Source organism: Eucalyptus grandis, chromosome 1 (assembly GCF_016545825.1).
Source record: "Eucalyptus grandis isolate ANBG69807.140 chromosome 1, ASM1654582v1, whole genome shotgun sequence".
Classification (NCBI taxonomy): domain Eukaryota; kingdom Viridiplantae; phylum Streptophyta; class Magnoliopsida; order Myrtales; family Myrtaceae; genus Eucalyptus; species Eucalyptus grandis.
The window spans coordinates 23,211,148-23,226,510 of record NC_052612.1 but is presented as its reverse complement, the minus strand read 5'-3'; the positions used below and the strand labels follow the sequence as shown (position 1 = coordinate 23,226,510).

At 38.5% G+C, this 15,363-nt stretch overlaps 1 protein-coding gene across 1 annotated transcript; it reads left to right on the top strand.

The window, feature by feature from the left end:
- Window positions 1–11,011: 11,011 nt before the first annotated feature.
- On the top strand, window positions 11,012–15,112 carry LOC104436681 (laccase-17). Its single transcript, XM_010049531.3, has 6 exons — window positions 11,012–11,213; window positions 11,328–11,479; window positions 12,026–12,270; window positions 12,431–12,559; window positions 13,363–14,328; window positions 14,694–15,112. Exons 1-6 carry the CDS (start codon window positions 11,121–11,123, stop codon window positions 14,822–14,824), a joined length of 1,716 nt encoding a protein of 571 aa, XP_010047833.2. The 5' UTR covers window positions 11,012–11,120; the 3' UTR covers window positions 14,825–15,112.
- Window positions 15,113–15,363: the final 251 nt, after the last annotated feature.

The following is a 15,363-nucleotide window of genomic DNA, read 5'->3' as shown; positions in this document are numbered from 1 at the left end:
TCATTATCTTTGATAGTGATGTGGTGAATCTTGTATGTCATGAGACCAATTGAGTAATTGATAGATGTCCATCTATTCATGCTACATCTCGTAGGGATTTCTTTACATCGTACATGTCAAATGACATTGGATTTGTGATATAGGAAACAATGGGCAGGGTGAAGTTGTAGGCATTGGTGATGTGTGCCAAGAGACAAGCAATAGCACGAGGTTACTATTAAAATAATGTTAAACATATACCTGAAATTCATTTGAATTTGATTTCCATAGGTAAGTTGGATGATGAGGGGTATTACAAAACCTTTAGTGATAGATGATGGAAGCTTACTAAAGGTTTTCTGGTTGTGGTTAAAGGTGAAAAATATTCTTTATTATACATTATGCTAGCAAAGTTATCCATAAACAAAATTAATGCAATAAACAGCTAGGAGACGGCTTATAGTCATGGCACAAGAGGCTCAGTCACATCATTAGAAGGGTTTGTCAGTATTGGCCAAGAAGAAGCTCTTTTTGCAAATAAAAAGTTCAAGACTAAAGAAGTGTGCTCACTATTTAGCAAGAAAACAAAATGGAATTGCATTCAAAAGCTCCATTTTGAGAAAGTCAAGAATACTTGATGTAGTATATTACTACGCTTGTGGTCCTATGAAAACAAAATCACTCGGTGGCTCTTTTTATTTTGTTACTTTTATAGGTGATTTTTTCAAGGAAAATTTGGGTTATATATTGAAAACTAAAGATCAAGTATTCTGGGGGCAACTATGGTTCGAGTTAACCCAGTCCAACACCTAATCCAAGGACCAATCTATGCAGTATTGGTCCTTAATTCTTGGAATTGTGGACTGGCCTTGTTGAGCCTATGACTAAAGACTAGACTGACCCTATGGGTCAAATTTGATTCCATAGTCAACTTAAGACCAACCAACTATTTTTTTTCATTTTTTTATATCCCTTGAATAGACAAATATACTCTTTCAAATTAAATATTTATCAATAATACGATATTAAGTAATCAAATTATGAATACTGGTACATATCAAACATAAATCTAAGATAAGGTACCAACAAGAATCTCCATTAATGATTGTTGAGCAGCGTTCATGAGGTGGACCAAGAGAGGCAAGCAATTTCACTAGCTCAGTTGCGCCTGTAAGGCAAGTGAGAAGGACCATGAGGCAAATAAGGCTTAGGCAAATGAAGAGGGTTTCCATTTTTTCTTTGGTTGAATCTGGGCTGGGTTTCTGCTTTCTAATTTACACAATATAATATATATAAGGTTGGTCCAGGTTGGACTAACTCTAAAGTCCGAGGACTAAGGACTAATCTAAAGTGCTAGGTTCATGAGTCCCAAGACCAAGGACTGACTTGATTCCCTTAGGAATTGGACCAAGACCGACTAGGTTGGGCCTATCTGGGATCGGTCTGGGACCTCCTAGACCGATGTTGGCCCCTAGACAAAATCACTTGGTGCCTCTCTTTATTTTGTTACTTTCATAGGTAATTTTTCAAGGAAAATTTGAGTATGTGCCTTGAAAGCTAAAGATCAAGTATTTAATGTTTTTAAGCAATTTCATAATTCAATTGAGAGACAAATTGGAAAGAAGTTGAAATGCATTAGAACTGATAACAGGGGAGAGTATACTAGACCTTTTAATGAATAGCAAACAACAGGGTATTTGACATCAAAAGACACCTTCCAAGACATCTCTGTCAAATGGCTTAGCTGAGAGAATAAATGTGACATTGGTTGAAAGGGTAAGATGTTTACTTTTACAGTCAAAGCTATTGGGATCCTTTTGGGGAGAGGCTGTAAGTGTAATTGCACATTGTATTAAATCTTACTCTATATGTTCCTTTAGAATTTGATATTCCTAATAGATTTTGGATAAGCAAAGATGTTTCTTATTATTATTTGCAGGTCTTTGGGTGCAAGGCATTTGTGCATATTACCAAATATGAGAGGTCTAAACTTGATGTGAAAACATGACAATACATATTCATTGGCTGTGGGCAAGATTTGTTTGGTTGCAAATTCTATGATCCAATTGAGAAGAAAGTTATAAAAAGTAGAGATGTTGTGTTTATAGAAGATTAGACAACACAAGATATTAAAACATCAAAGATGATTTTATGCCACAGGTTAGACATATTTTGATTGACTTAGATCCAGTTTCTCACACACATATTCTTGCATAAGTTGATGAGGAGCAGCAAGAAATGAATGTTCTAGTAAGAGAAATTCTATGAAATTCATAACCATCTCAATTTTATTTTATTTTTACTTTTTTAATTGGCTGAATATTCAGGAATCAAGACCATTCCAATGCTCCTTTTCGCCATGCATAAACTAAACCAACAATTAAGATAAGCACGAAAATTAAAGCTTCTGTATATACCGATACCCCCAATGCACATGTGCCAAAACATGTTGAGACAAATAATATTATTCTTGAACCAAAGGTTCCATTAGATGTTTCACCAGATTTTCTAGTCTAGAGATTCGTTATAGAACAACAAACTTCCACCATATATTCAGCAAATGAGTATGTATTATTGACTAATGTAGGTAAACCATAGTGCCATGCAGAAGCAATAGAAATGAATACAAAAAGTAATCGTTTTATGCTATGCAGGATGAAATGCATTCACTTTATAATAGCCATACTTTTGAGCTAGTAAACTTGTCTAAAGATAAAAGAATTTTGAAGAACGGGTGGGTATACAAGTTGAAGCAAGATGAACGTATTTCACAATCACGATACAAAGCTAGATTGATTATTAAGATATTTAGTCAAAGAAATGGTATTGACTTTGATATTATATTTTCTCTAGTAGTCAAAATATCTTCTATCTGTGTAGTACTAGGCTTAACACCTAAACTTGAAAATTGAGCAAATGGATGTAAAAATAGTATTCTTAGATGGTGATTTAGAAGAGATATGCATGAAACTACCTAAGGGTTTCAAAGTGAAACAAAAAGAGAACTATGTGTGCAAGTTAAAGAAAAATTTCTATGGCCTAAAGCAAGCACCGAGACAGTGATACAAAATGTTTATATCAGTTATGATGGACCAAAAATTCTCTAATGATGACATTATTATTCTCTTACTTTATGTTAATGATATACTAATTATTAGTTGGAATGTTTCGTGAATTGAGTTGTTGAAAAAAGAGTTGAGCAAGTCTTTTGCCATGAAAAGCCTGGGCTAGGTGATGCAAATTCTTGGCATTAGAATTACCCAAAATAGTGATGCTAAGAAGTTGTTCTTGTCACAAGAGAAGTATATCGAGAAGATTCTTCAAAAATTTTACATGAACAAGGCTAAAGTAGTTAGTACTCCTCTTGTTGTCCACTTTAAGCTGATAGGAAACTTAAGTCTATTGGATACACAGATTCTTACTTAGCTAGAGATATTGATACTTATAAATCTACCTCTGGTTAGTTGAAATCTTTTGTCGGTGAGGTTATGTCATGAAAGTTAAGATTGCAGAAGTGTGTTGCACTTTCTACAACCGAAGTTGAATTTATTGTAGCGACTAAATTTAGTAAAGAGATGCTTTGGCTGAAGAAGTTCTAGGAAGAACTTGGTTTCAAGCAAAATAGATATGTCTTGTTTTGCGACAACCAAAGTGCAATTCATATTGATAAGAGATCATCTTTTCTTTCTAAATCAAAATGTATTGATGTTAGATATCATTATATAAGAGATGTTCTAGATGTGAAGTTGTTGGAACTTGAGAAAATTCATATGGATCATAATGGTTCAGATATGATGACAAAAACTCTACCAAGAGAGAAGCTTGAACATTGCAAATTGATAGTAGGGATGTTGAATTCCTCCACATCGCCGTGAGGAGGTGATTTGTTGGTGAGGTTCACTCTCATGTGAAGGAAACTTAATGAATTGCAGGCCCAAGGGCTTGAGCCAATATGATAGTCATATAGAGAAATAGGGTTTTTTACTATCTTTTATGTAATTGCTACAATGAACGTTAATTGAGATACGATAACAAGAGAGAAAATAAGAAGGAAAATTGGGTTAAGGGGAGTATCTTATTTTCATCAAACCAGTATCAGAGGTCAATTTGTGGTCCGATTGATTTGAAATTTGGTTAGCATGTTTGTGGCACATTCTTATCGAATCTAAATGGTTTGATTTTCATTTAAAAGTCCCTATATCAGTTTTTTTTCATGGATTGAACAAAACTTGCATTTTTAGTGAGATTTGTCCTTTATCTATTGTGAAATTTATGCATATTGCCAAGAATGATGTCTTTATGACTTTGTTGCTATGTACCTATAGTATTTGTTAGAGAAGAACTTTGTTTACCTAGTTTTGTTGATAGTGAACATTTTTTGGTAGACTCCAATCTTATGGCTTTTTTTATCTCCTGACACCAAGGAGTAAGAAAAACACCTTGTGTTTGTGTGCTTGGTATTTATGTTGCTCTACTATATTATTTATTATTAGGTTTAAACTAAAGGGGAGATTGTTTTATTCCACTGCGTTAATATGATATTGTTCAGGTTATTACTGTTTTCCCGACGAGATATGCAGTGAGATATAATGTATTACTGAAGGTTGCAGGGGGATGAAGGCCACAAACATCGAGGCCTATTCCTTCATAATTGGAGGATTTCTTGCTGATTTTTAGAGAGTCATGCGAGTCGGGTAACCTTTTATCAATCGATGTTGATGTAAGTCCGTGTAAAACGAGGAATTGCGTGAGATGTTTTCTTGTTGTTCCTGTCATTGGCTTCCTGAGTTCTGGTCTGGTCCTGAAGACATTGTGTTGTGTAGTGGGTTCATCCCACATCTCCAATATGCAATAAAATATTCCGACTTACCCATCACAATTCGCTGCAGCACTGACTCATGGAGACACCAAACGGGACAGAAAATCTCACCGAGCAGGGTCGGAGATCTCTATATCCATGACCAAGTCACCCGACATGGATCGAGGAAGTCTGCATTTCTCAGCTTAATGAGAAGAATGGAATAACACTCTCGTCGAAGAAGCGGAGATATCTTTTTCCAGTTTTGCTAAGACGTTTCAGGTGCCCGTTGATCCCACTAATCTGTTCGGCGATCATATTCAGATACAAACAACAGGAGATGGCACGGTTGCTGCTTCCACATCTTGACCGTGTCAATGTTTTCCAATGCAAAACAAAGCACCTGGCGCATTACTGCGAATAGAAACTTTTGACTCGATCATAATTGCACTCCTGGCCCTAATTTGACGTAGACAGATACCAAAATAAATGCCACCTTGATGCTGTCCCTACTATGCTTTGCGTGATACAAAGCCTATTGTCGACGTACGATATCACTTTGCTCCGTGAGAGAGGAAATGGAAAAACCTTTCAAACTTCGCAGAGAAGCCGAGCATTGATCGATTTGCTTCTCCACGTACTTGTCAAAGGGGACGTGCTACATAACAAATGATTAAGCATTCTCAACAAGGAACTCATGTTGTATCTTTGCCCAAATATCAATCCTCGATCCTCAAAATGCTTTTGACTTAGAGAAATAAATGAGTTGTCTGTACACATCTATTAGGCACCAAGGGCAAGTTCATGGACGCACCAGTATTTAAAATTCCTTTAGATATTGAGGAGATATCACTAACATATCATATATTCTACAAATCATTTGGATATTTAGCATATTATGGAGATAAGTACCAAAAAGTCATAAACCTATTATATTTGTACCAATTCAATTATAAACTTTCCAATTTGATCAATTTAATCATAAATATTTTCATATTTGTACCAATTAAGTCATCTAGCCAATTTAGGTCAAAAATTATTGACGTAGACACTAACTGTCCTACATGGCACGGCCGACACTGATGTGAACAATTTTTTATTTTTTATTATTTATTAAAATTTTAATTTTTTTCCTTTTTTCATTTTCTTTTTCTTTAACCTATGGCTAGTACTTGGCCATGGCCGACGATTGGCCACAGGTGAGGGCAACCGACACTACTTGTGCTCGCGGCCTCTAGCGAAGGCCTCCCTTGCCTTGCTCTTGCCCAAATTCAGCGAAGGCGACTTTGCTAGAGGTCGTGAGGGCCACCCTCGCCCAAGTGACGAGGGCTGAGCCCTCGCTAGAGGACACGAGGGCGGCCCTTGCCAAATTTGATGAGGTCAAGTCCTTGCAAGCCCTCGCGAACCCTCACCGAGGCCGGTCGCCAGCCATGGCTAAGTTCGACATTGGTCAAAGGAAAATAAAAGGACAAAAAAAAAGAAGAGGAAAGGGAAAAAAAAAAAAGGGGGGGGAAAGAAAGAGAAACATTTATTAAATTAATAAAAAAATCAAGAAATTATTACAAAAATTATAAATAAATAAAATTGTACTGGCAACATCAATCATGCCACAAAAGACGATCGGTGTTCGCGTCAGTAATTTCCTCCATAAATGGTTAGATAAACTGAATTGGTACAAATATGAAAAGGTTAATGACTAAATTGGTCTAATTAAAAAGTTAATAACTGAATTGTTACTAATACAATAGTTATGATTATTTTTTTGTACTATTCCCTAAATTATGTATACTTTGTCTGTGGTTGGATTTGTGTTTAGATTGATGATATATGGAGTATTAGACTGGATTTTTGCTGATTTTGTTTCAAGCCTATAAATAGGTCATTGTTGTAATATTGAAGTTAAGCAATTCAATCGTTCCATCATTCTTCTTAATTTTTGTAAATTGGTACCAAAGTTAGGCAACCCCGGTGTGCACCCAACTGCCTCCGCTAGCTCAATTTACTCATATACAATTTCCCCTGTTAGTTCAACACACTCGTTCACAACCATTCATCTGTTCTCATCCACCCCGCTTTTTCCCGAGAGCCAAAACAAGATCCTCAAACTATATCAACCTTGTCGCATTGGCCCCAGCGCAACCAATCGTGGGTTCTTATTAAGCAGTTGACATGACAAGATGTCCTTCATTGCGTGCTTTTTGAACAGTATTTCACAATATGAATCGTCTAACCCAAGGCTAGTCCGAATAGTGCTCACTTTTAAATGATGTAATCGGCTTTTAGCATCGTCCAATTGAAAGCAAAGCTCAACGGCGCCAACTTTCAAGCGGTCTTAGTTATCACATATTCTCGTCGTCTACTCGGGAAGCTTATTTGGACGGTAATTGCTTTTCAAGCGATGTACGGACAAGCTGATGTGGATAGCACTATTGAAAGTTCTGCAAATTTTACAAATTTAGGTCATTTATCAATATCATTTCTAAACTCAAATAATCTATAGTATAAACTTGAATATGAGGGGAGTGTTAAGGATGTCTTTTAGATATTATGGATATACGATACATTACATATTTTGCAAATCGTTAAGATATTTAGCGAATTATATAGATCTTGTGCACAATCAGATCTATGTCTAGATTCACCATATCAAATACTAGACTGATTTTTCTTTTATTTCGTTTGAGGTTTATAAGTGGACCATGGATGGAATGTCTTACTCAAGCAATTTAATCATTCCATCATTCTTATACTTTTCTAAATCCCAGAGTATGTGAAACAACTCCATCCTTACCATTAAATGTCAAGAGCACCACATGAAATCCACATGGTCTAATGTTTGAGATGAAACAGTCTCACATGCATCAAGTGTTATTTGTTGTTTGTAAAACAAATGACATTGTGATTTTCCTTATCCTATACAGGAAAGTTAGGAGTATGGCCACCATATGAATATGTATGTCTTTTAACTTGTTCAAATAAAGATATTGAGCTAAGTGGGTTAGACCGACAATATCTACATGCGGATGCATAATTATTAAACACACTTAGCACTTGCAAGCTCACAGGTCATTATTGGCACTAATCCTCATTTATTATTTTTTAATTATTCAAATTTTGGATTTATAAAATAACTTATGTTACTATTGAAACAATGTGACTGTTAGCAATAGAATACAGTTTTTTATAATTATTATTTAATTTTAGAAGTTTATTATAATTTTTGCCTAACAGTTATTAGGTTCTCTTACAACCTTTAGAAGATTATTTCTATTCGGACAAAACTTCTTAGCTTGTAAAAGATTATGTTTGTTCAATCATTGAGTTTTAGAAATTACAAAATTCGGAATTCTAAGAATAATATATAATTTTTATTACTTAATCTTCATTTTCCAATGTGTCTTTTGAGTAAACATCTATTCACTTTGCAATATTTTTCAAAGAGTTGCTTCCATTCAAAAGACTGAAATAAATTTGTCAATTCTCCATCCCATTTTAATTATGAAGTCTTATCTATTTTCTTTCTCAAAAACAGTCATTGTTTTGGATAATTTCCTTTTAAGAGTTAATGGATAACCACTAGGGCTTGCCCTAAAGGCCACCCTTTCCCACATAGAAAATGGGAGATGGGGAATTCGAATCCCTCCGAGAGGTAAGGACTATCTAATTTTAGGTATGAGTTTCAACTTTCACGTCTTACAAGAAGACGGGGTAAATGTCTGAAAGTGAAAGTTAGAATTGGAGTAGAGTAAAACCTACCCAAAAAAAACAAAAAACAAAAAGAAAAAGAGTTATTGACGAATTACCATAATTGCTATTTCTTATTCTCATTCTAGACTTTATTGTATCTTGTAAGATTTTTGTCAGTAACCATTAGCGACGTTATAGGGTAGATAATTCCTTAAAAAAAGTGTTATCATCCTATAAAGTCCAACTCCATTTCTTCCCATTCTCGGCTATATTTCACCTACACCGTATCTATACAAGGCTCTCGACGTTAAGGACATGGCGGAGGTCATTTTGGCACGTGGCAGTGGAGAAGATAAAGCATCCTTGTCTCCCAACGAGCTTGCGAAAGGCAACATCACCAACTAGAACCAAGAAATGTACGACAGATGTCTCTGTTCAATATTCAACACCTAATCCAACACGATCCGTCAAAGCCTCAGATATCAACTGTGGAATTGTCATCGCAATAGTTTCCTCATCTGTCGCCTCCTCAACTCGATTAATGAAGCTATGACAAGTATAAAAATGTCATCTGAAACTATAACCAGGAAAATTGTCGCCTAAGCATGCTAGCAACCGCGTGTCTTATTTTAACCAATGATGCATATATAAGACCTGTAAAAAAATTGCATAGTAGCATGAGGTCTCGATTTTCTGAACGCCGGTACACATGTAAGTTGATATTTCATCCTCAAGTCCACAGAACTAGGACGCATTTGACGACTTGCAGATCTTAAATTTAACACGATGAACATCGTCTCACCAACAGGCATTGTAGTCGAACTTGAAATGTTACTAGTCTTAGTTTAATCAACTTTGGTCAGCCCTATAATCTCAAGTACTTTTTTACGTTCCAAGCAAATGATCTTCCTCTCAAAAAGCGTCCATTTATGTATATAGACAATAAATATTGGGTGGATAGGTTAAACAACATTCGTTTTACACATGTTCATAGTTAAAAATTTAGAAATGGGAGCTTTATCTTTAACTAGTACTTGACTACTAATATCAGCGGCGATAAACGCAGGATGTCTAGGAAACGGAATAACGAATCTTCGTACCCAACAATACTTAGTCTGCGAAATTGTTGGAAGGGGGTGTTAGAGCTGTTCATTGAAAGAGAACATGTAGGGGGTCATAATCTAGCATTAATAGGTTATAAGCAAAGAGCCAGTCATGCGGTTTAGAGTCTCATGCACCATTACTTAGTCCCCAAGAAAATCGCCATGATTTGAACCCAAGTTAAGTAGAATGAACGGAAATATACCTAGGGAAAGGAGGTCCTTTCTTCAACTACTACATCTCTTGCTTTTTCTGTCGGTGGTGAGTTTTGAGAGGATTCACCATGCTGTTGCAAAATACTGGCCACTGACCAGTAGGCTTCTGCTTCTTCAATGGTTCAACCAGTTACACAGAGAGAGAGAGAGGGGATCTAGAAAATGGAGTTTTTCAAAATCGAGGAAAATTACGGGCTTTCTATCTCATAAATGAGTTGTGTTAAAACGATTTTAAGAAATGCGTTAAAATAGTGTAGCATCATTATATTTATTCTTCATCTAGTCCATTATCATCGCACCACTACTGGTAGAATGGTGGTGGTAGTGGCGGAGGAGGCAACAATGTGGGCTGTTATCATGCCTGTTAAAATCTAGATCATAATCTTAAAAATAAATTTTAAATGGGGTCAATCTTAATTAGTTAATGTCTTGGCGAGAGTTCTTATCTAGATTAATAAAACCATAGAAATCAGTGCGATTATGCAATTTGCATACAAATTTGATATAGGTAGAGTTGAAATATTAAACTTTAGGACTTCGGCATAAAGAAAAGGACTTGGCCTTCTAGTAGTATTTGTGGAGATCACATTGCTCTTCACATTACCAATTCATTGAAGTTTAAGTATCATGAAAGCCATAGCAATTAGTAAGTCACTTTCTCACACGTATCTGATTTAACATATTGCTTCAATAATTTCTAGAGTCTTAACCACTACCATTGATCTGATCATGTTCAACTACTCCGATATATCCCATGTACAATCTAGAGTTTGCCAACCTCGGTTGGGGTAGTGGTGGAGTCGCTATATCAGTGCCCAATGGTGGTGGTGGTGGTGGTGGTGGTGGTGGTGGTGGTGGTGGTGGTGAACCGAGCGGAGCACCCCAACTCCGTCTCAATGATGGTCGCGCCCTAGGCATATTCGGCAACCTATATAGTATAAGGTGGGTTATTCATGCTTTCCACTCGAAGGTTCTCAAGAATGGGTAGACACGGGATGGTCCATGTAGCAATCGAAATGTCCGGACAGTGAAAGGAAAATTCTTACTTTGGCTACACTCTAAAATTCAGCACGACCAAGAGCAATTGCGGATCAGACAAGGGTGGACACCCTCGGACAGATCAAACTAACCATGTGAAAACCCTTCACTATCATAATATTTATTTCTCTTTCAAACCTATTTTCTTGTCATATTCCACCTAATCATCCTTCGCCCACTATAAATTCGACCCTCGTTCTTCGAATGCCTTCGCACTTGGTGGTCCACGTATTTCATCACTTGCATTTGGCCAGCACATCATAGCTACCTCTTATAGCTGTAATCTTCACCAAATTGGAGAGATGAGCTTCCAGAACCAGCTCTTCATCTTCTGCACGTTGCTACTAGGGTTTCTGAAGTTGGCAGAAGGCAAAACGAGGCACTACACCTTCCATGTACGTACATTTGTTAATCACTTTGTCATTCTATAATTTGGGTTCAGGTTTTTATTTGGATTCGTGGCCACGGTGGTTCTGACGCCGAACTTCTTGAATGATGACTGATTATAGATCGATTCCCATAACATGACGAGGATGTGCCACACGAGGAGTGTGCTGAGTGTAAACAAGCAGTATCCAGGGCCGCCGCTTGTGGCGAGGGAAGGCGACAACATCCTCGTCAAGGTGGTGAATCATGTTGCCGCCAACGTCACGATTCACTGGTACGAGGAAGAGGAGTGTGACCAACTTCATCGATTTACGCTCTCAGAAACATTTGAATGTTGTTGAGAAAAATGCCTCTTCTGTCACTTTCATCAACATTATATGCTACTGTCTTCTATTTGACTCTCAATTACATACTTCAAAATTAAAAGAGTTCAACTGATAATTACTAAAGTGGAAACTGTTTACAGAATATTATTCTTCTATTAAATTTATCAGCGTGCGGGACAATATATATACGTGCCGGTGTAATTTCATAGGAAGTGCAAGTGCACATATGGATAGATTTTTGGAAACTTCTTAGTTTCACGTGATGATATCTTTATACCATGAGATGGCAATTGAAACTAGGCAATATATGAGTAGATGGACATTCATGAGACAGGAGTGCCATGGCGTGACATTCTATGGATATCTAGAATTTCTCCATCCATGTCGACACGAACATATTTTACTTAGGCGAGATACGAATGTTTCAACCTCTCCGGTCGGTTAAAATGACTAATAAAAGGAGCTCGGTGTGTGTTGATTAATGGCGACGGCAGGCATGGGGTTCGGCAACTGAGGACGGGATGGGCGGATGGACCGGCTTACGTAACCCAGTGTCCCATACAGACCAACCAGAGCTACACCTACAACTTCACCCTCACCGGCCAGAGAGGAACGCTGCTGTGGCACGCGCACGTCTCGTGGCTAAGATCGAGCATCCACGGCCCCATCATCATCCTCCCCAAGCGGAACGAGTCCTACCCGTTCGAGAAACCCTCCAAGGAAGTCCCCATAATATTTGGTGAGCTATTTGAACGTTGTGTATGAAAGAGTTTTTATTCCATCCGTTGTCAATGGAGAAAATTTCCGCGAATGGTGTAAAGATAACCGAAACATGTGCAATGAATCTTGCACGGATACGTACATTTGATAAAGCTTATATCTCTTGTTATTGTCTATAGGAGAGTGGTTTAATGTAGACCCCGAAGCGGTCATCGCCCAAGCTCTTCAGAGTGGAGGAGGTCCCAATGTCTCCGATGCCTATACCATCAATGGCCTTCCAGGACCCTTGTACAATTGCTCCTCTAAAGGTACCTCCCCATGCACATTGCACTAGTCAAAACCTTTGTGGCCAGGAACTCTTTGATAACTTATGGTATCATATGAACGAGAGCTTTTTGGCCGCATCATACGCATGCACTTATATACGTCCGAACCATTCAATCCGGTGAGTTCCCCTTGCTTACATTTGAGACCCACCAGACTTAACGGTTCGGCTGAATGAACCTGGTTCACTTAATAATTTTTCATCGATGCTAATCCTTCTACATGCTTACTTGGTTTAGTATGCTGCACCAATGTATGTAACGAGTCCAACATACGGCATAATCTCTCTTTACAAGTTGTCATAGCTCATGTACAACAATTTCTATTTAGGGGCCAAAATCTAGGATTTACTTCAATCCTACTGCCCTCGTATTTATTGTGAAATTTAACTTATACCCGATAACATATCTGAAAAGACACAAATCTTATATCTACAGAGCGGTTTCTGTGTTGTGTTTTATAAGATTTTACCATGGCAAACATCAGATTATGGCCTAAAACGTTTACTCGAATTAACGTCATCATCATAGAAATATATTATGATGTTGCGGCATCTTTTGCTTCCTGACGTTATGTTAGAAAGGGTGATGGAGATTCACTGTACTAAATTATACAAATCACGTAAGTATTATGATTCACCCTAGTCAACCCAACAAATAGAAAAATCAAAGGTTTTCTCTGATTTTCTGCATTAAATTGGGTAAATTAATCCCATCATATTTCGTATACAATAGTCTCTCGCTAGGCGAGCAGTAGACCTTACTCTGCTTTGAAACTGGTCCAACAGACACCTTCAAGTTGAAGGTGAAACCTGGGAAGACATACCTCCTCCGGCTGATCAACGCTGCACTCAACGACGAGCTCTTCTTCAGCATAGCCAACCACACAGTCACCGTCGTCGAGGTTGATGCCGTGTACACCAAGCCCTTTTCTGCGGGCTGCCTCCACCTAACCCCGGGCCAAACCATGAATGTCCTCCTCAAGACAAAAACCGACTTTCCCAACTCCACCTTCCTCATGGCAGCGTGGCCCTATTTCACCGGCATGGGCACTTTCGACAATTCCACCGTCGCCGGAATCCTTGAGTACGAACATCCAAAGAGCTCAAATTACCCGCCGCTCAAGAAGCTCCCCCAATATAAACCAACTCTCCCTCCCATGAACAGCACCGGTTTTGTCGCCAAATTTACAGGGCAATTGCGTAGTTTGGCCAGCGCTAAGTTTCCTGCCAACGTGCCACAAAAGGTTGACAGAAAATTCTTCTTCACCGTCGGCCTTGGGACCAGTCCGTGCCCCAAAAACACCACGTGTCAAGGACCAAATGGCACGAAATTCGCCGCATCAGTCAACAACATATCGTTTGTGCTGCCGTCCGTCGCTCTCCTGCAGGCTCACTTCTTCGGCCAGTCCAACGGAGTGTACACCACGGACTTCCCCACCAACCCGCCCGTCCAGTTCAACTACACGGGGACGCCGCCAAACAATACCATGGTGACCAACGGCACCAAGACGGTGGTGTTGGCATACAACACAAGTGTAGAGCTGGTGATGCAGGACACGAGCATCCTCGGCACGGAGAGCCACGCGCTTCATCTGCACGGGTTCAACTTCTTCGTTGTCGGGCAAGGGTCCGGGAACTACAACCCGAATAAAGACCCGACCAAATTCAATTTGGTGGATCCGATCGAGAGGAACACGTTCGGTGTTCCCTCAGGAGGATGGGTGGCCATTCGTTTCCTAGCTGACAACCCAGGTACATAATACTATTACATGTGTGCAGTATAGTGAATATATCTTATAATCCATCGAATTTTAGTATTATGAAGCAATAAAGATAGGCAGTGCTCTCGGCCTCAACTTGTCATTAGTAAATCCTCTCAATTAATTTCAATACAAGATTAATAATAGTTCTAATAGGTTTTCAAGTATTGGTCACTAATAAACTCTCAAGGATTGCACAGTTGATCAGGGCGTCGGGAGGCTTCCAAGTCAAAAAAGAGAGTTGACCTTAGTCAAAGGCTAAACTTTACTTGTTAGCAAGGCTTAACAGGTGTTACGTAGGTTGTGCCCCTAAATCATAAAAAAAGAAACATATAATATATGTTTGAATTGAAACAGGGGTATGGTTCATGCACTGCCATTTGGACGTGCACACGAGCTGGGGTCTGAAGATGGCATGGATAGTCCTGGACGGACCACAGCCCAATCAGAAGTTACCGCCGCCACCGTCGGACCTTCCGAAGTGCTGACTTTGACAGCCACCCAGGACGGTAACCGAGCCACCGCAAAAATGAAGATTTTCTCCGCCGAGTGTTCTTCCTTTTTTTTTTGGTAATTATGTATCGTTTGTTGGTATAATTCTTTTGTGTCATTCTTCTTGATCATAGCGACCCTGCCCCTTCTTTCAATGTTGGTTGAGAAAGACAGTACAACAGCTCAACTGCGACCATGAATGCGGTCGAGTATTTTAATGATCTCTTTATCAATCTTAATCCTCAACTACCAGAAGTGGTTTCGCCCGACGAGGTTTCTGTCCATCTCATGATCATTTTGCTTCTGATCAAAGTTCATTGCAAGCAACAGTTCAACTCTGCATTCACTTACTGCTCAAACGTACCATGTTAACAGCGACTTGCGCTCGAGAGGGACTGGTCATTTGCCACAATTTGGTGGCTTGTTACATATTGGCAAGTGGCGATTGCTTCTGTTGCTCTTTCCCTATCAAATTGGCCTTGACCACTACTTGATTTTTCTTTCTTTTTTGTAATTCCACTTGATAAAACAAAAA

Excerpts from the sequence above, each read along its gene's own strand:
- LOC104436681 (XM_010049531.3), top strand. The coding sequence starts at position 11,121 with ATGAGCTTCCAGAACCAGCTCTTCATCTTCTGCACGTTGCTACTAGGG. Across the intron at positions 11,214-11,327 it reads CGAGGCACTACACCTTCCAT|ATCGATTCCCATAACATGAC; the intron begins GTACGTACATTT and ends GACTGATTATAG. Across the intron at positions 11,480-12,025 it reads GCCAACGTCACGATTCACTG|GCATGGGGTTCGGCAACTGA; the intron begins GTACGAGGAAGA and ends TGGCGACGGCAG.